Consider the following 20184-nt stretch of genomic DNA (forward strand, 5'->3'; position numbering starts at 1 on the left):
GGCCAACACAGAGAAACAATTACAGACAAACAAGAATTCACACTTTGGGAACTTTAGGAGGAAACCAGAGAACCTGGGGGAAAACCCACACAAGCACAAGAAGATGTCAACTCCACACAGAAAGGCCACAGCCAGGATCCAAACCTGGGTCCTTCTGGCTAAGAGCACTAGCCACTCCAATTTTGAGTCTTCTGCTTTGAAAGCAAGTGCTATCCACTTAATAAAAGCACAATTTCATACAGCCAAAAGAATAACATATGGTAACTATGTTAAAGCTAAGCTAGCTGTCTCCAGCTATGTTTGAAAATTGACTGTGACATTGTTAAGACAGAATATACGGAGCTACTGTCTTACTTTATTTACAGTTCTGGCAACTACCCGCGTTCGGTCACGTCTCCATTGGCTGGGAGTGTTGGGGGTAAATTGTTACCAAGTTTACCAAAGAAATTCTTTGGATAGTTTGGGTGGTCTGTGTGAGAGCAATGGAGCTGAAATCATGTGGCTGACCAGTTATTAAAAGCAGAAAAAAACCTTTTAGAAATTTGTAACTGATCCGGCAGATACTTTGGTAACTGGGCCTTCAACTTTAATTTACACAAAGTGGTAGTTTATGGGGACATTTAACAAAAGTAAAGTAGCAAATAAGTAATAAGTTAGTGCCTTGGAATAAAAATTGTAACATGTTATTACTTTTAATGAACATATTACTTTTCGCAAGTAACTTCTCCAACACTGGGGTTGAAAGTAGAGGCCTCACTTCCAGCTAATCCAAGTACACTGGAACAAAATGCTGTGATTTCTACAGTAGAATTTAGCTTGTTGCTAATAGCATTTTTCCACAATGACATTGTACAATTACAGGCAAGTTGTATCTTGACTGTAGACGGTGCACATTGCAGCTGAGTCCTTCACAGTCCCCCTCCTTTCCTCCCAGGTTATGACACAGGCCTGTATGCCGAAAATTATTTTTATTTCGGTTGCAGTTAAACCATTTAGTGTCACATTGTCCCTGCTTTCGTTAACCTGACAGTGACTCCACAGATCCTGACGTGTCCATGCTGCGTGTCAAAGTGCAGCTTTATGCTTTGTCAGATACTTAAAACTGATGTGTCATATCTCAGAGGGAAGAGAGGAGACAGGAAAAAAGTTAGAGTCGAATTTACTCTTTGAATAAACAACTAAATCCAACCCTAAAATTGAACCAGCTTCAAAATATCTGACAGATAAACAGTGAAACTCATTTGGGGAGTCAAAATCTCTTAACTGTGATTTTTGTGAGTGGAAAAAAGGAAGTTAGCAGTTATTCACCCAAATGCTTTGTTTATCCCACTGCAGAACTACTTCCTTGTCTTACAATAGCATGGCAGAACTTTTGCTAGTAGTTCTGCAGAAACACAGCCCAATCTGAGCTATTAGGTGAATTAACTAGCTAAAAGATTTTAAATTGAATTGACCTGAAATGAACATGAAATGTCTTAACATTTGTATAAGGTTTGCACTAACATTTATATACGGGTGGGGGTGTTCATCCGGATAATAAGGAGACTTAGACCAGTTTTAAAGATGTCATTTTGTTTGAGAATTCCCAAAATGTCCACATCAACAACAACAGCAGCAGCAAACTAGGTCAACTGCTGAAGAACATTTAAACCTTGGCAACAATATTACATATTAACAATACTGCTCTCAGGTAGAATAGCTGCAGTCAGTTTTGTCATTAACTTCCTTTTTTGTATGTATTTTTCAGATATTTTATTGGAACCAATGCAACCAGAGGCTCTAATGTGGCAAAGTGGGTCAGCATAGGAAGTGGGAAAGTGCATACGAAGAAAACAACAGTCAAGCTTTGTCTCTTTTCTCTTCAGGCAAGTGGACTTTAATGGGTATGAGAATTAGTCATATACTGTACAAGAGATGAGGAGTCTTTCATCTCTGCTTTTTAAAGCTATTTAAAATTATTGACTTTTAATACAAGTTGGGGTTTTTTGCAATGTCGATTTTGGATTACTTTTGCTCTGAGGTGTCATTTAAAACATTTCTGAATGTGTATTGTAAAAGCTGGCAATGCAAAAAGCAAAAATATTTTACAACAACTTATTTTTTGTGAACTATTAACAGCCATTTACTTGCAACTGTATTCACCAGGTCATTTCTTTAATTTTAATAGAATACAAGATAAAATTGTAAGATAGATAACAATTATTGTTTTTCTGTAAGAAAAAGATATACATCAGTAATTTTAAATGCAAAAAAAAACCTGTAATATATATCCATTTTTTTAACTGTAATTCTTTCTATAGTAATTAAGTGCATATTTTACAAGACAAGGTAATTTATTTAAAATTCCACAGGCAATTTGTTACAGTGTAAAGGCTCATGAATATAGTTTTATGGTAATAACTTAAGAAACAGAGGAGAGAATGCTGTTTTTAAAGATGGACTTAGAGAAATCTTAACAACTTTGGGTAACTATAATATCACAGAAATGTTCAAAATACAGTTATTAAAATAAGTCAAAACGGACCATAATACCTGCACTTTCAGAATTCAAAGCTTTTAAATTCAGTATTTAAAGGCAGGCTCATAAAATGCATGCATTTTAATTGCATGCATTCTCAGTTACTTCTGTTCAGTAAATAATATTTTTAGTTAATTGATAAAAATAACTGTTTTTAAAACATAAGAGCTACAATAAAAGTGGCATTATAGCTCCATTTGTGTATCATAGCAACAGGGTAAACTTCAGATCTATACAGTCCTTTACAAGTGTAGTTTAAATATTTGTGTCATAAAGGTGAAGAAATGGGAGAAGTTTGCTTGCAAGAATGAACCATGTAAAACAAACAAACAAACAAAAAAAAAAGGAAGAGAAGAAACAACGCCAGGAGCATCTGCTGCTCTCAACATTAAGAAGTGAGGAACCTCATGACATAGAAACACAAGATTCAGATTTTTGTTTACTTAACTTTATCATGTAATGTCAGTTGACAGGAGGAATAGAAATGTGTAATTAACTGAATAGCAACTTCTCAATATGGGTTAGTTTAAACCCGGGTCTGGGTTTTCAAAGTGGGATCCAAATTTGTGGATTTCTGCTGCTATACTGAGACAATATTCTGAATCTTTCAAATATTTAATGCCCTTACATTGGCAAAGGAGAAAAGACATTGGCCTTCATTTAAACCTATATCCAACAAGTCCTCTAACCTTAGTTTCTACCTCCTCATTTGCCCAACAGGACTGTTTGTTGAAATAGTGCATAAAAAGGATGCTGTCCAAATTGCAGCCCTTTTAGCACCAGGCTCCAAAATGGTGGATATTTAAATGGTAATTTTCCCCCTGCTTGTAAAAATGATCTACCAAGTCATATTTTACAGTCTTGTTCAATCATACATCCACAACCCTTACTTAGCACAGCATGCCTGTAGTGTTTTCTAGATAGCAGTGTGCATGGGTTACCTCTTTTTTTTTTAAGCACAAGACAAGCGAGCAAAAATAAAAGGAACAGACTGAACTGACTTTTTGTCTGGAGTAGTTAACCTTGATTTGCTTGCAACACCAAGGAACTTGCATCTCCTGAAATGTAAAGCCTTTTCTGATAGGCCTTCGCTTTGATGTTTTCGCTTTCACTTAGGTTTTTGCTGCCTTGTACCTCACTTCTAAGTCGCTGTAGATAAAAGCTAAATGACTAAATGTAAACGTAAATGAAATGACAAGCGCACTCACTGTCCTTTTCTTTTTTCAGAGACCTATAGCTTTAGCCATAGTCAATATGTAGCCATCAAGTGCGTGTTTAAGATTGTGGTTTGTATTATTATGATTTTAAATGTAGTCATCTAAAATTATTTAATCATTTTCTTTTTAAACAAGTCATAGAGCTAAATGGTCAAAATTTGCCTTCATTTTCTCTGTGAACTACATGAACAGAGTGAAAAGCCTAATAGGCATAGCAGCATTAGTTAAGGTGATTCAATTTAGATAGAATTCCAGCAACATAGCCATAATGTCTCCAACACTACAGGTCACTATCTGCCTTTGTTAGAATGAAAAATGCTTAAATTACTACTGGATGCTTAAATTCTTCCTTTAAGAAATGTACAATAAAACGCACAAAACATAAAAGAAGAGGGGTTTTCGTGTGCATGAATAACAAGAGAGACTCCTTGAGAAAGGTGCATGAATGTCACATTTTCTGTTTTGGAACATTACAAACATTCCTAGCACAGATCCGTCCAACTGAAGAGAGCCATTCAGACACTGTAAGACAATTTGATAGGCACTTTGTTTGAAGCATAATTACCCAGAATATTAACACACTCATGCATGCTTGTGTAATCTCTAAAACATCGTGCTTTTATGAGTTCAGGTTTGGAGCTTACAATAGAAATGTCATCTAAGGGCTTTAGCAATCGTATATAAAGTAGTTCAAAACAACCCTATGCCAAATCTCCATGGGGATGAATAGGAGATGGCACAGAAATGATAGTCAAATTATTTTAATGGGCTAGTGGCTACAGTCCCTCAGCACCATGTCTGGCTCTACCCTTATCCAGACCACAAGGCTTACTATCTGTCAATTTGATAATTGAAAGCAACTTTGAATGTTGCCAGTGCAAAGGATCAACTTTTATAGATCCAGACTTCATAATGGTGGCGCATTATTGTTGACTGGATGGCAGCAGGGATGCATGCAGTCCAGTGTGCTTGAAGGACTTGGGTAAGAGCATCAGTGTGGTAATGCAGTGGCACTAATGTGCTCGATGGCCTAAAGGAGCATTAAGGCAGGGATGAATGAGTGTTAAGCCTAAATCAAGCTGCTCAGCCATTGTAAGCTGGACTCTGCTGGATATCCATCAGTATGGATTGGACTCCACTTTGGTCTGCTCTCAGATAACCTCTTTCAAAAAACAGACCAGAGAATCCCGGTACATTAAGAATCCATGGAAGAGTGTCATTCTCTACTAGCTTCTACAAATTTCTTTAAAATGAAATAATAATAATCTATACATACAGGGTCAAAACTAAACATACACTCACATAGATTATTTCAGTAGTGCTGAAATTAGAAAATGTCTAGTCAAAGTTAGTCAACTCCGAGACTTCACTTCCTGTTAGTAAACATGGACTTCGCTGAACCACCGTTTCTCAGCACTCACTGGATTGAACAACACACAGTACAATAAGTCCCAGGAGTGCAGGGCAAATGGATAGTAGATTATTTGGAGGCGTAACTTTTGAAGGTCTGGAAGAACAGTCAAACTGTGTCAATCAGTAGACAGAAGACATTGGTTCAGATGGTCAGGAAAAACCCCAAAACCACCAAGGCACAGGTCTGCCATGAACTGGTTATTGCTGAAACACCTACAACATGCTTAGTCACAGGTACAAAAAATATTTATTTTATTAAAGATATATGATGTTCAATTAGGCCCCATAAAAGCATTGGAAATCAATAATTTAAAGACCAATATTGGGATAAGTCATGTCCACAATGAGTGTATGTAAACTTCCAATCACATCTGTAAACTCTTTCCATAAAATAGTTTCCTCTGTGACTCGCATAGTAAATGGTATTGTTCGGTTTCAGATAGCCAACCACCTTTTCTCTTGGGGAATATTGAGCAGCCTGCACAAATAATCTCTGATGCTCCGACCGGTGAGTAGCAGAGTCAGTAGATAATGACTAGCAGCTCCACTGAGTCACTTAATGTAATCCGATTATTGCCCAGTTTTGGCAGCAAGCACATTTCAACACGTTCATATGGATGAGGCTTCCTTTATTATATTTGAGAGAAACCAAGTTAACACACGTAGAGTTCTGTTAGAAAATCCCCAATTGCTTTGCCAGAAAAACATCCTGACTTTTAGCGACATTATATACTGAAACTAAACAGTGTAAATGAAACAAAGTTATAGGCTGGTCCTGCTACACGACTGAATTAAATGTAAACTGGGATTTTGCATATTTCAACGTTTCCTGTTTATTTTGAATTTTCACCATAGTACTATTATTTAGGTGTAAGGAAACGGAGTCAGTGTTGAATCAGCTAATGTGACATATTAAATATTGTTTTACTTAGTTTCATCAAGTTTTCATCAAGATTTTACAGATTTGCCAATTCAATTCAAATTGTAATACTTTCACTTGTGTGTGCAACACCAGCATTTGTGGCAGGTGCAATGTATTTTGTATATTTTCAAAAGAGGGGCATTGGCTAGACAGCAAACTAAAGTCCCAGCCAATCAGAACGGCTGCTCCTAGCTGAAAGGCAGCTTGCAGGCAAACCCAATACCAGACAATTGTACGCACAGCAATGCTGAACCTAAGCTTAAGTGTTGAATCCACAAGTGGCCAACACTGTTCTGACCATTTACCATTGACTTCCATGTCTGAGCTGCTTTGCAATTACACAGCAAAACATAGTAGCTAGTTGGCAATGGTGTTTCTATGGCACTGTGTTGAGTTCCTTCCCTACTGCGGGGATTTTTTTTTCCTTTGGTCAATACAAACAATGGAAACTGAAACTGACTGGATCATGTTGAAGTTGTTGCAAATCGATGTTGAACGTTGTAACTAAAAATTACTGCACTTAACACTTAAAAGAGAAAAGACGTCAGAGGTTTTGGTCTGTATGACCAATCGTAGGATGCAGCCAAGCGTACATGTCTATGCCCTTGTATCTAGTATCTGAATCTATAGATTCAATGCAGAAGCATAAACCAGCCTGTAATATGCCATTTAAATAGCCAATCATTCTGTTGAAGGATGCAGTTATTATATGCATTAAAAAAAACATTCACATGCAGTGGTTACATGCATGGATTCGGCATCACGGATTGTACAGAGTAGCTTTGTAATAAAAAGATTACTCTAATGTATGAGTCCCATACTGGTACATAGTGAGTGCTCATCACCACCTTTGTGTTTTTCTACTTCATTGATACCCAAAGCACTTTTGCGATTGGTTCTCTTTCACACATACTGTATAGTCACAAACCAATGATTGCAGCATCCATGCAACGAGCTGACCTCACCCACCAGGAGCAACTTGAAGTCCAGTGTCTTGCCCAAGGACACTTTGACATATGAACAGGAGGAGGGGAGGATCAAACTGCCAACACCGGGATTGATGCATTACGGGCTACGTAGCCGGTTTGTGTGCTCTCCGGCGCTTAAAGCAGCTCTTTCTATCCATCTTTTGACCTTTTGAATTTGTGGTTAAGAGGACGAAAAAAAAGGAAAAGACAACATCATAAAAGGATCTTTCCAGAGTCTTTAACGAATTAATGAATCAGTGAAGTTGATGCATAATACGAATACAAACTGAATAGTATGTGAATAGGCAGTAGCTTTGATTTGGAAACATTAGTATCTGTTCATCCATGTCTCATGCGGATAATTCAGATTCAATAGCAGTTTTATTATGCTATTCATCTTTACACTTGCTCTGCATTGAAGTTTGGACAAAAATAGACAGCTGAATAGAGTTCTCTCAGTAGACACAAGCCCTGCAGTCCCTACACACATCCAGAATACAAACACACCAGTGCTAATTTGTAGACTGCTGACCTGATTAGACACAAATGAGCTCTTTTCACATACACACATGCACACACGTTTGGACTGCTATCTTTGTGAGGACATTGGCAAGCAAAATGCATTAGCTAGTCCTTTACTCTAACCTTAACCATCAAAACAAAATGCCTAACTCCGTAAACGCAACCAAAGCCTGATTCTAACCTGAAGCCTAAAAAACAAAACCTCAAACTGCCTTTTGACGTACTACAACACAGTGACATGGCCATATTACAATTGACCTAATATTTCAATACTCAATGACCTAATACTCAAACTTCCTTGCTATATATCCATAATAGTACACACACACACAAATTCAAATCCTTTTCATGCTAACTTGAGAACATCTAGATAGAAGATGCTGTCATAGATGAACATTTTGGTAAATATTCACACAAATGAATACATATTCACACACATGCAAACAAAAACAACCACACAAAATGAGACAAACAGAGTCATCCCAGCTGGGAGACACGTAGATAGACGTACACCCTGGAGCTTCGATGAGTGACAGCAGAACCTTCCAACTGGGAGGAGAGAGGGGGTGGCCAGCCGAGCATGAAATTAAAGCCCCAGCTGTCAACCTGAGGACAGTATGGACGACAACTGACAGGTGAGTGTGTGTGTGTACAGTACATGTGGGGACAGTGACCAGAGACATAAGGTGTGGCATAGAAATAATGTAATCTGCTAATCTTGTTTAATACTGTAGAATGTATAGCAATAGTTGTGTGGGTTTTGTTTAAAATGCTTTTAAGCAGCAAATAGGTAAGAAAAAAACAACAATATATGAATCTACTGATGTGATTCCTCCAAGCTTTTTTAATCAATATTTATAAGGAGGAAAAAAGTTTGTGGTTAGAAAACAGAACTGGGTGTTACTTTTGGGACAGAGTGGGGATGCAGAATTTAAAGCTTCAAGGCTGAAAGAGAGACTTTGTGGACTTGACGTGTACAAATCCATTGGGACAAGTAACACTGTGGCCTTTATCTGTTCTGAACCACGGCACCCAAAAACTATTCTGGCTACTGTCACAGGCGACGTGTCGTTCTACAATTCCTTATTTGAATTATCTTTTCATTTTGTGTCTAACTGATTTTTTTAGGGATTATAACTGTCTTTAAAATTGACTACTTTGTCCTTTAATATTTCACACTGATAATATTTACAATTTCTTTAAATAATGTTTGGCTGCACAAAACCAATATCATTTGTCTTCATTTTATTTTTAGGATTAAGAAACAGCTAATGTAGCTAAATAAAGGCAGACTGGTTATACATTCAAGAAAATAAACTATCCCTGTGCTGAAAGCAGTATTTTCCCTTTAAAGAAGGTTAATGACCTCCATTTCCTAATTAATAACATCTCCTCTTTGTAAATCATCTATAGGCTGCCAAAACCTCGGCACAGGCTGGAGGACAACGAAGAATCAGAAAGAGATGAACCGGATGCCATGGGAAGAATAAAAAAAAGTACTGTGCTGCTCCCTGCTGGACTATTAGTGTGATTCAGTGTCAGCAGTCATGAGGATCAGATAGACTGTGTTGCAATTGTTTCCTCTTTAATATAATGAGTCAAATACATAATAAAAATCCATCTACTGGTGTTATATACACAAAAAGTATGTTCCAGACAGTATGTGAATCATTAAATGGATGCTACACAATAAACATCAGAGGTAATAAAAACTAAAAACAGACCAGGGGATATACACAGGGGGCAAACCAGTCCACAGTCAGCATGCAGTTCATTTCATTATGTTTTCCACAGAACAAGATAAATGATAAATAAATTAATTAATTAATAAGCCTAAACTAAAAACAATGGTTAGGAGTGATGGAAAGATTCCATCTGCTGGTGATGGAAGGTATTGCTATAACTAAGTTTAAGAATTTTACCCAAAGCAATAATGAATTGAGGTGGATCACTGCACTGGGTAATATGTTTCTGCAATATGAAAACACACAGCAGAGCACAAAAGTGAATAATCCGTTCGAAATAGTCCTCAAAATTATTAATAGTTTTTCCAATGCAAAGTAACACAGCTCAGCGCGACTCAATTCACTTTTGGTACTGGATGCTTTTCCACTGATCACACTATGGTAGTGATGTGTTTATCTGACCATTTTTTACTCTAAAGTGTTTTACATTCCCTTTTTCCCTGGACCCTAAATGGAGAGAATATCAAAAACATTATCAAGTACTGTCTACACATCTTACCTATTAAAAAACAAACAGGGTGAGAAAAAGTGCTTATATGGCTTGTTTTAAGAATAAGCTATAATGAATGACACATTTACGATTAATATTTTCATTAGGAATAAACTAGCATCAAGGTGAGTGTTAGACTCTGTAGGGAAGTCAGTAAGTAATCAATCAATCAATTAATTAATTCAACTGTTTGTAACATCTGTAAATATTAAGATAAACAAATAATGATTCCTTAAGTTCGTTTACAAGAAAAGTTCTACACATTCTGTAAATAACACAGGCTAGAATCAAGTGGGCCTTTACAGACCATGCATTTGTAAGTTTAATCCGTTCAGCTGTGAGTGGTACAAAAATGGGACAAATCCAAGTTCACAGTGACCTTGACCATTGACAGTGACAATCTAAATTGTTCATCCATCAGTCCAACTGGACATTTTTCCAAATTTGATAAAATAATCCCAAAGGCGTTCCTGACATATCAACTATGGAATGAATATGAAAACACAATGCCCTTGAGTTTTGACCATTCACCACCAAAGTCCAAACAGTTTATTCAGGCAGAGGGGATGTTTCTGCCAATTTTGAAGGAACAACCTTGAGGTGTTTGTAAGTTACCACATTAACAGGAAAATGAAAAAAAGATAATGTGCAACTTTATAAATCTAAACACATGTGGATGAAAATTACAATCATGGAAATTTAAGATTGAGTATCAATCTCCCAAACCATCAGACAAGCTTGATGTGGCTGTAAAAATCATAAAATTCTTTTGTCTGTAAGTGACTCTTACATTTTGAATAAAAATAAACATTTCAAACTATTTTATACAAATTTGCAATGTGACTGCCATGTGATTAGCAAATTAATAACATAATTTGCATATGAACATTTCAATCTGACCTAACAATATTATATATGAGTATTATATATTATACATTGATGAGAGAAGCAAAATAATAACTATTAATCCTTAGTGTCAGAATCTGTCATAAATATTAACCATACTTAAGTAAAATATGTTAAAATTCACATGCAACTTTGGATGACTCTATTTTGACATGAATAGACCCATGTCACTAATATTTGCATTAGCTATTGATATGGGGCTTGAATCAGTGTGATTTGTTTCCAACATTATCTCAGCTCAAATAACGATATATCAGTTCATGGAAGTCTACATCCATTACAGTGACAGCAATCCGCCCTTGTACAAAAACTATGAGTATTACTAGGGAATCGCGGCAGTAGTGAACAAGTGTATTGCGACTCCATCTTCTCGATGTTACATTTTCTCGGAATGCTGCAAAAGTAACCCGTCCTTCACACCTTTAAAGTATCACCAACTGCAGGTGTGTGTGCAAGGCATTGAATTCAAAGTAGTTTCAGTTTGAGACAGCCCATGCCAGTATTTTATGTGTGTGACAGCAGAGAGATACCAAGGGCATGCCGTCAAAGTGCTGAGTGCCCAGCAGGCACTTGCCAAAATGTGCTGTGCCAGCATAGAGGAGAACCCTCCCTGGCCACAAATCATAGCACTGACACACTGGCAGCCTATGAGTGTGTGTGTGTGTGTGTGTGTGTGTGTGTGTGTGTGTGTGTGTGTGTGTGTGTGTGTGTGTGTGTGTGTGTGTGTGTGTGTGTCTGTGTGTCGTCCATTTGATTCACGTGGTGAAAGGACTGTGTTAAAATCAAAGCAAAAGCTGTAGTGTGGACACCAAGTAGTAGATGGACTGAGATGAGACGGAGGACAGGAAAATAGAACTGCAATCGATAAGGACTCCATCTCTCTCCATCACTTGCACCCACAGGCATGCACGTGCATGCACAGACACACACAATGAAACAGAAAATGTAGGGCAGTGTTGTGTGTAGATAGGAGAAAGGGTGGAATTACAGCTGAGAGGCTAAGGTGAGTCACCACACTGCAGTGGTCACAGCAGGCCAGCCACACTCAGAGACACACAGACTGCAGCAGGCAGTATAGAGGTCACACGGTGTTTGGTTTCACTAAACCCTAAAACAAACGGATCAATCAGACCATAGCCTTGTGCTCTGCGTGCTCAATCAGCAGTGGAGTGAATGCTTGTTTTAAAAATTAATAAAAGCTAATACACAGTCTATATTGTGTTTGCGGTGAAATGCATCCAGTGGAGAGACATTAATCTTCAAGTCCTAAGAAAAGCTAATTCAGAAGTCCATCTTAACTTTGTAAAAATGTTACATTTATAGCCTTTTGAGCCATTTTAAATAACCAATTTTAATGAAATGTAAGACCAAACTTGCAATGGACATACACATCAAAAGTGAACATATTGTGTGTATGTGTTATTCCACTTCTTTGAACCCCACTGTCCAAGATTCGCAGGCAGATTTGCAGGCACTGGCTGGAATCACCATAAGTAATTGTTATTCTATTGGTATTTGTCATGAAATTTACAATTTCCTATTTCTATCAACTAAATGGAAAGTTGTTCATGAACATTCATGCCAACAGGCATGAATGCAGCGCATGCAGGACATTTCTTCTCCTCCTTCTTCTTCCTTATTTTCATCATCTTATTATTATTATTGGTATACTAGAATAAATTCTTTAGGTATTTTACCAAATTAAGACAATCTAAACGTGATATTTTAAGATTTTTAAGAAGGCTGTAGACACCCTGTGTTCAGTTGTCATATGTTGTCCAAACAACCCGGAATTTTCTAATTCTGGGACAATTTTCACAAGACAGAGTGAGAAAAACATCAAATACAAGTCGTTAGCTTTTTTGACTATGCTTTTCATAGTCAATTGCAACCTATGTAAATTGCTGATATTATGTTAGGCTAAAGCAGGTAGCACATGTTTTGGGGTTATTTTTAGAATTAAAAGCAATTTGAAAGTGTATAAACAAATGTCACATTACACATACTGAACTGTATACAAGTTTGTTAAAACATGGATCAAGAACTCATCCTGCTCATATGTGGCATGTTTTCTTACTGACGACAAAGGCAGAGTGGCAGACAATGAGAGATTGAGGTATTTTCTGTGACAGTACCTCTATCAGGACTCAGGTTCCAGCTTCCCTCATCAGCTAACTCCAAGCACCTGTTGTCACATGGATGTTTAAGCAGCTGTACCTGTAGCACGGCTAGAGAAGATAAAGTAAATGTATGATCCCGGGCAGCACTTTGACCGAGTCGTTAGCATTGCCACCTCACAGATGGGAGACCATGTCACGTGGGTTTTCCACTCTGGTTTTCTCCCACAGACCATGGGGCAATTATGTCAACTGTTAGTTCTAAATAGCTACAGCAAACATTTGCATCTGATTTTGAAATGTCAAAAGAAATAAAACAAATGATGTTTTGGCAATCAACATGATATTTAATGCACATTCAGCTAGTACAAATGTTCCTTTGTGAGAAATTAAAGTTATTTTCAATAATTTATCAAGGGGTTCCTTCATCATCAAATGGTCAAGGAACATATAAATAACAGTAAAATTATAAAAATTTTATTAGTACAACAGATTGCATTAATGTGCATTAAATATGATGTTAATGAAAACAAAAATCTCTTTTAATTTTTTTTTAACAGCATGACTGTGACTACTGTATGCATGTGCATGGTTGACTGTATCTTTATGTCTTTACGTGTCGGCCCTGAGAGAATTGGGACCTAAAGTTTACTATGCTTTTTATCCATGGCAGCTGGAAAGATTTCAGCAGCCACACAAAGGGGGGAGTGGTTTCCTTGATTGTTTTCCGTGTGCATTTTTGCTATATTGTGTCTGATATATGCAATTTTTGCAGAACGATGCACAAAGAATAAAATATATAATAATAATGAAATTAAATGATCAACAAGAATCTCAGTCCACTGACGCACTGATTGACTGATTAAGTTTCAGGGGGAAACCTTCCAAAAACACAGCAACTATAAGAAAACTAACCAAAAGAAATGGAACTCAGCACATGTAGTGAGTGATTTGCATAGTAACAATATAGAAGTTGTAACACAGAATCATCAGGTTCAGCTTCAACTGTTTTCTTCTTATACAGCGGCCTCCTGCATGCTGCTTTACACTGGTCTGCAACAGCAACTACAGTGTCGGAGATCGACTAGGCAGATGAAGCCACATCTTACTGCGAGTACCTGCACACTGATTGATGCTGACAATCCTCCACAGAAAGCATATTAAAGACCTAAACCTTTCACCTTCTTCACCTTTTACCACTATGTTTTGCGTGGACTGAGTTGCCTCAAAAGTGTACAGGTAGAGTATCATCATTGGAATTGAAAACTGACTTCATGGTTGTTATTTACAATGTAAAAATGTTAATAAGTAAAAGATGATAATTACATTCTCTGCAAGATTCTACTTTCTTAATTTTCCTAGAATTTTGAATCAATTTCCTCCCTTGCAGCAAGTGGCTTTGGTCTTTATGTGTTTTTTCTTGTGTATCAAGTAAATTAAATGCTTTTCACTATCAAATTATAGACTTATTAGGGCTTAAGTCATATATTGTTTGGTTAAAATTAGCACTGACATATGCAGCATGACTCATAGGACCGGATGCTTTATGACCAACATAATTAAACATGCCTTGAACTGAAGATTCACTGAGTAAGGGAGAAAACACAAATAAGGTAGATTTTATGAACAAGCTTTTTAAAGACTGTTTTGTCTGTAAAGCATGATGTGTCAGGTGCTTGTTGTTCCAGTTCTAGTACGTAAGCCTATTGTCATTGCAAAGCAAACTTGTTTTGCTTGCTGTCATACCAGTTACCACACATTTTACCGTAAATAATTAAGTTGTTTGGCTAAAAATAACCATAATTCATTGCTTCCACTAAGCTGTATTTTTTGCATTGAATTAAAGGTTTCCAGAATCTCAACATACTGGCACAGAAACCTAACTGCCAACTACCAGTTTGATGGTGTAGTTGCAGAGCGACACAGACCCACCAACACACAGCATAGTCTCTGCGTAGATTCAACACAACCATTATTTAAGCGTAAAATGGTTAGGGTGACGTTTTATAAATAGATGGAGGGTTACAAAAGATTACAAAAGAATATATTGAAGGGGTTGCTAAGGGTCAGTTTTAGGACGTCAGTCTTTCCTTCAGAAAAATTGTAAAGAAAGCCTGACTCCTTATTGTTAGCCCAACTGCTGACCCTGAGGTCACCATCAAAAGGCTGCTGGAAAAAGAAATGTACTGTAGGAAGAAGTGTGTTTAGCTGTTGCATCTGCAAAATGTGGCTACTTTAATAAGTCAAATATTATATGTTTTGTAGAGAACTATTCTTTGACATTTTCAATTTTATGATCTATATATTAATTTCAGTACATTGAGTGCACTGAGTAAACATATACACACACTCCAGAATAACTAGTAGAAAATTAGAGTAACAAATACAGCCACAGTCTTAGCCAACAGGCATCAATAAAGGTTTTAAAATTTATAGTGTTACTGTCACCATATTGAACACCAGGAACAAATAAAAGCAAAGATTTAGAGAATGGTGTCATGCATTCGCCATTTGCATGAAAACATAAACCATTTATTAACTTTAAGGACAATTAAATACAGAAACAAAATAAAGAATGAACTACGAGTTGGAAAATATTACAACTATAAGAGACAATAACTATACCTGAAGAAATGCTCCTTTTCTTCTGACCCAGATGCCCCCTGCAGGCTTAACTCTTATATTCTGGACTCTAAAACTAGAGATGCTGTAAACAAATTTCCGCTGTTGCTTACAAGTCAGACAACAAGTCATGCTGCACTCACACCATGTTGACAGAATAGAAAGGACAGATTCCATATCCAGATATTCAGACCATTTCTTAGCCCTTCTTCTTAGTATAATGCTAACGATGGTTACGTATTGGAACCCCAGATTCAATGATTATGTAGCGCAGCGTCAAAAGGACATATTTGCTCTCTAGATAAGGAATTGCTCTAGTTGGCACTAGGCTGAAGCAAAAAGAAGGAAGAAGTCCTACAGTCGCCGCTCTCTTATGGTGCGATTGCGGATGTAATAGAGCGCACCATGAGAGCAATAAAGTAGCAACTTTTGGCCCACTCACCAGTGGCCATGGACTATACTGCTTCAGTTGGCACAAGCGTGCAGGGATTGGTTCATTATGCTACAGCCAGAGGGGGAGCAACATAGGAAATAGAACCCTGAAGTCACACCAGATAAAAAGCCTAAGTTTTTTAGGCCAACCCAGAAGTGAGCATCTGGTTCCCTCAACAAAAAGCCAATTGTTGTTACATTTACATTAACTCATTTGGCATATGCTTTTATCCAAAGCCAATAAGTGAGGTACAAAGCAGGCAAAAAAATCTAAGTCAAAGAGAAAACATTAAACCAAAGTGTTATGAGGAAGTTGAGGAAGAGTCCTGCCTTCAACAGTTTTTTTAAATATTGGAACTGAGGTGGCAGAGCATGCTGAGTTCGTTAGGTCATTCCACCATCACACTGAGCTAAAGTGCTTTTGCCCTGTGGTGAAGGAACTGCACTCTGCCCTTCATTGGCAGGTTTCTGTCGCACTTAGTGGGGGCAGTCACTGAAGATCCTAGGTTGATGCTGATGAGTGCTGCTGAATTTCTGTCTTAGAAAGGTTGAATTGAGGATGTAAAAGAGGCAGGTGGAAAGAGAAAGGACAGGAAGAGCTGTGTGTCATCAGCAAAGCAATTGTAAGTCATGTGAGTAGATGATGGAACACACTGATGTAGAATAGATGGCAAAATAAGAGGACCAAGAACTGAGCCCTGTGGCACACTGGTGGAAGGGCTGGGAGTTAGAAACTTGACACCTGCAAAGATACCTTGAAAGTTCGTATACGTAAGACCTGAGCCAGGCCAGAGCTGCATCAGAGAAGCCTAAATTAAAGTGCAGACGGGACCATCTGGCGGTTCCCAGTGTCAAAGGCTGGAGATAGTTTGAGTAAGATTAAGACAAAAGACTTAGCAACAGCTTTTGCAGTCCACAGTGATTTCACAACCATCAGGACATCAGGACATCAGGACTGTTACTCTTGAGTTACCACTCTCGGTGACATCAAGGAAGTTGTTTTGAGAAAAGAAATCTGACAGTTGATTGATTACTGCTCATTCAAGGGTCTTAGCCAAAAATGAATGAGGTGAGATGGGTCTATAACTCACCACAAGGGACAGGGTGAGACTAGGCCCGTAAGAAGTCCTGTAAAGAGAGGTAAAGACAAGTATAATCACCCCACTCTCAAAAATGACAGTGGGGTATTTTACTGATGAATTTTACGTCTTATAAGAAAACATGAAAACCAAAGATCTTATTTCAGGGATTTAATCAAAAAAATATTAAGCGACCCATAGGCTTCAACTGATTTGTGTTTCTCCAACATAACTTAATAACCAGTTGGAGGCTGTGAGCAGTGTTTTGCGCCCAGCAAGCCACAATTGCAGTTTTAACAAATGTGACTGTGTAATAATGGCCATCTAGTGCAAATCCGTTGATATTTGGAGATACATTTACAGGCCGTTCAATGAGCTGCTGTTTGGCAGTTAATTTGTCTATACTGGAAGTTGTTGTTAACAGTGCACTTTTTCCCAGTGAATGCTGTAAAATTAGAAAAAACAAGAAAAAAAACTGAGAAAAACAGTAGCAGGCACTTTTAAAGCACAATAAAAAGCTAACAAGAGAACATTAAGCTCATTTCAATTAAGGATGTCATTTAAAACATGTCCTAAAAGTAAAAGAAAGTTGCTGTACTCTATACTCATCATAATCAAGACTTTAAAGTTTAAATTTAAAATATAGCAGAATAAAAAAAAAATGAAAAATCAGTAACAGTCCGAATCAAATCATAATCAAAAGAGACTCGCTGACTGAGGGGAGGTATTTTATTATAGCCAATAGTTCAAACTACACTAAAAAGTCTGGGAGTTTTAAGCTTCTACACTTTTATTTGGATTGAGATTTATGTGTATTTAGTACCTGCACACTTTAAAGTTTGCATCTCACTGAACACATTATTGTTTTTACTTGGTCTAGGCCGAATTTGTGAGTGATTCCTAAAGTTTAAGAAACATGAGCCTCTAAGCTGGAAGGTTGGACACTGTGCAAGGGAAAATTAATTCTTTAATAATTTTAATGGAGTCTGGGAGGTAGTTTTGGTTCGCACAAGGGATCACGAACCAGATGTAAGGCGTTGGCTGAAGCTTCAACAACCGTACAGTAACTGAAACGATGCTCCAGGGTTTTTGTAAGCATGATGCTCAGACTACACCAACATTTGAATGATGTCTCCACAGGACATGCACGTTTTCCGTTCATAAATAAACCAGTCAAGGACATGACATCGATACTGCCGGAGCAGGAGCTGCGTCAAGTGAACCACACTGATACAAGACCTGAATTAAACGTCACCCGATTTCAAAATTAAAGCACGAATCTCAAGCGCAAACGCATGGTATCACAAAAATGTATCTGGATTGAGACAGGAATAATACACCAACCTTCAACCAAGTTTTAAAACATATATACCAAAATGTTTTTATTATTTCCAATACACTTTAACCTTCTATTGTGGTATATCTGTTGCGACATCTTAATCATTGCTGTTGACAAATAATAAAAGGGCTTATTTTTATTTTGAAACTACAAAGCGGAAGTTGCATAGTTTTGGGGGCTACTTGGATCGTTTAACAGTCATTTTGGGCTAAATTCTGACTGAAACTTGCGAACTTAACATGGCCATACTGTACAAAATGTTTATACGTAACGAAATAAACTGTTAAATCGCAATTACACACTTTGCTTTTGTCCTGAAAAAGACGAATTAGCTAAGGACAGTTATACATTAGTGACTCCCACCAGATTTACGCTACAGTATGTTGCTAGCTTTTGGTTCCCACACTCCATCGCGTCCTTCTTACATTTCTTCTGTTACGTAGGTTTACAACAAATAATGTCAGACTCACCTTTAGCCTCGCAGTCGGCACAGTACTTGTTGTCTTCTTCTCTCAGCAGTTTAGACAGAATGGCCTGATGCTGCTCATTCAGTTTCTGGGCTTTTTCTCTCTCTGACCGCGTCGTCATGTCGCCAAAGTTTGGACCTTTGTCTTTTTTTGCGTACTGTGGATAAAAACACGGAGTCCTCAGCGGGTGTTTAAAAAGGGTGGGACATCACCGTGAAGCCGCGCCGGACCGTCTCTATTCAGTTAGCTCGCAACCTGCTAGCAAAGGCAATGGATCCGCGGCAGCCGCATCCCTGGTGCCTTCAAGACCGTCGGAATTTTTCCTGCTGCTCGTGAATCAGAACCAACCTAATGACAAAAGGAATTTTCTTGACACTTATATTTAACTAAATACCACAGGATGTAAGGTACTTGGGACATTTACTCAAGTACTGTATTTAAGTACAAATTTAAGTCGCGTTTACTTTACTGAAGTCAAATTTAGTACATTTAGTTTTTTCTTACTTCTACTCCACTAAAAGTTTGAGGAAAATCTACTTTTAGTCCACTAAAATAATTTTAGAGCTATAGTTACTATTACATTTTACATATTTGGATTGTTACAGTCATGTATGTATTATATATGTATTATATTATTTAATATAGTGGTTCCCATCGCCCCATCTGTACCTACTAACCATTTTTTAGAAAATGGATCTAATGAATTTTGCCTAGATATGGACATTTATGTCTTTAGTAACAGCATACATTTAATACTGTTTAAAATAGACTGTACTATTTTTGTACTACAAATAGTACTTTTACTTGAGTAAAACATTTTAAGTGGTAGTTCTTGTAGGGTAGTATTTCTTAAGTGCTTGCACTTTAATTTGCACTAAGTTAATTTGCATTCTATTTGGATAATAAAGGGGCTTTAGGATACATTTGAGGAGATTGCATGTAAGAAAGAGGATCTTAAATTCTTTTCTAGATATTAATGGAAGCTAATGAACTGTGCCAAATTAACATGCGGACAATGATTCGCTGTGGCGACCCTGAACACATGGGACAAGCCGAAAGGACAAAAAAAAAAAAAGAAAAGGAAGTTAATGAAGGAGAAATATGGTCTCTTGCTAATTCCACTCAATCCTCTCACCGCAGAACTTTAGATTAACTGGAGGCCATTCAGGTTGTTATTTGGACATCCTCAGAGATTACACTTGTCCAATCTAGAGGTAATGAATGCATGGAATAGATTTTCAGCATCACTTTGTGTAGAAGAAGGCTGTTCTAGAGATTTTTGTGTGTGTGTGTGTGTGTGTGTGTGTGTGTGTGTGTGTGTGTGTGTGTGTGTGTGTGTGTGTGTGTGTGTGTGTGTGTGTGTGTGTGTGAAATAAAGAACAGTACTTAAGGCCAAAGCTATGCTATCTAGAACAACTATACGATTG

At 37.4% G+C, this 20184-nt stretch overlaps 1 protein-coding gene across 11 annotated transcripts in view; it reads right to left on the reverse strand.

Annotated features, from left to right (window-relative positions):
• The window catches only part of smap1 (small ArfGAP 1), a 117386-nt gene extending 98306 nt beyond the window's left edge, over positions 1 to 19080 (reverse strand). For 5 of the 11 annotated variants that reach the window (XM_067528962.1, XM_067528953.1, XM_067528980.1 and 2 more), the window contains exon 1: positions 18761 to 19078. In XM_067528962.1, coding sequence (XP_067385063.1) covers positions 18761 to 18878 — 118 coding nt within the window. In that variant the 5' untranslated portion in view covers positions 18879 to 19078. Of the gene's footprint in view, positions 1 to 18760 lie in introns of all 11 variants that reach the window. The other 6 variants (XM_067528932.1, XM_067528911.1, XM_067528922.1 and 3 more) reach the window with 3 other exon arrangements.
• Positions 19081 to 20184: the final 1104 nt, after the last annotated feature.

This window comes from Channa argus, chromosome 1, assembly GCF_033026475.1.
Source record: "Channa argus isolate prfri chromosome 1, Channa argus male v1.0, whole genome shotgun sequence".
NCBI classification, from domain to species: Eukaryota; Metazoa; Chordata; class Actinopteri; order Anabantiformes; family Channidae; genus Channa; species Channa argus.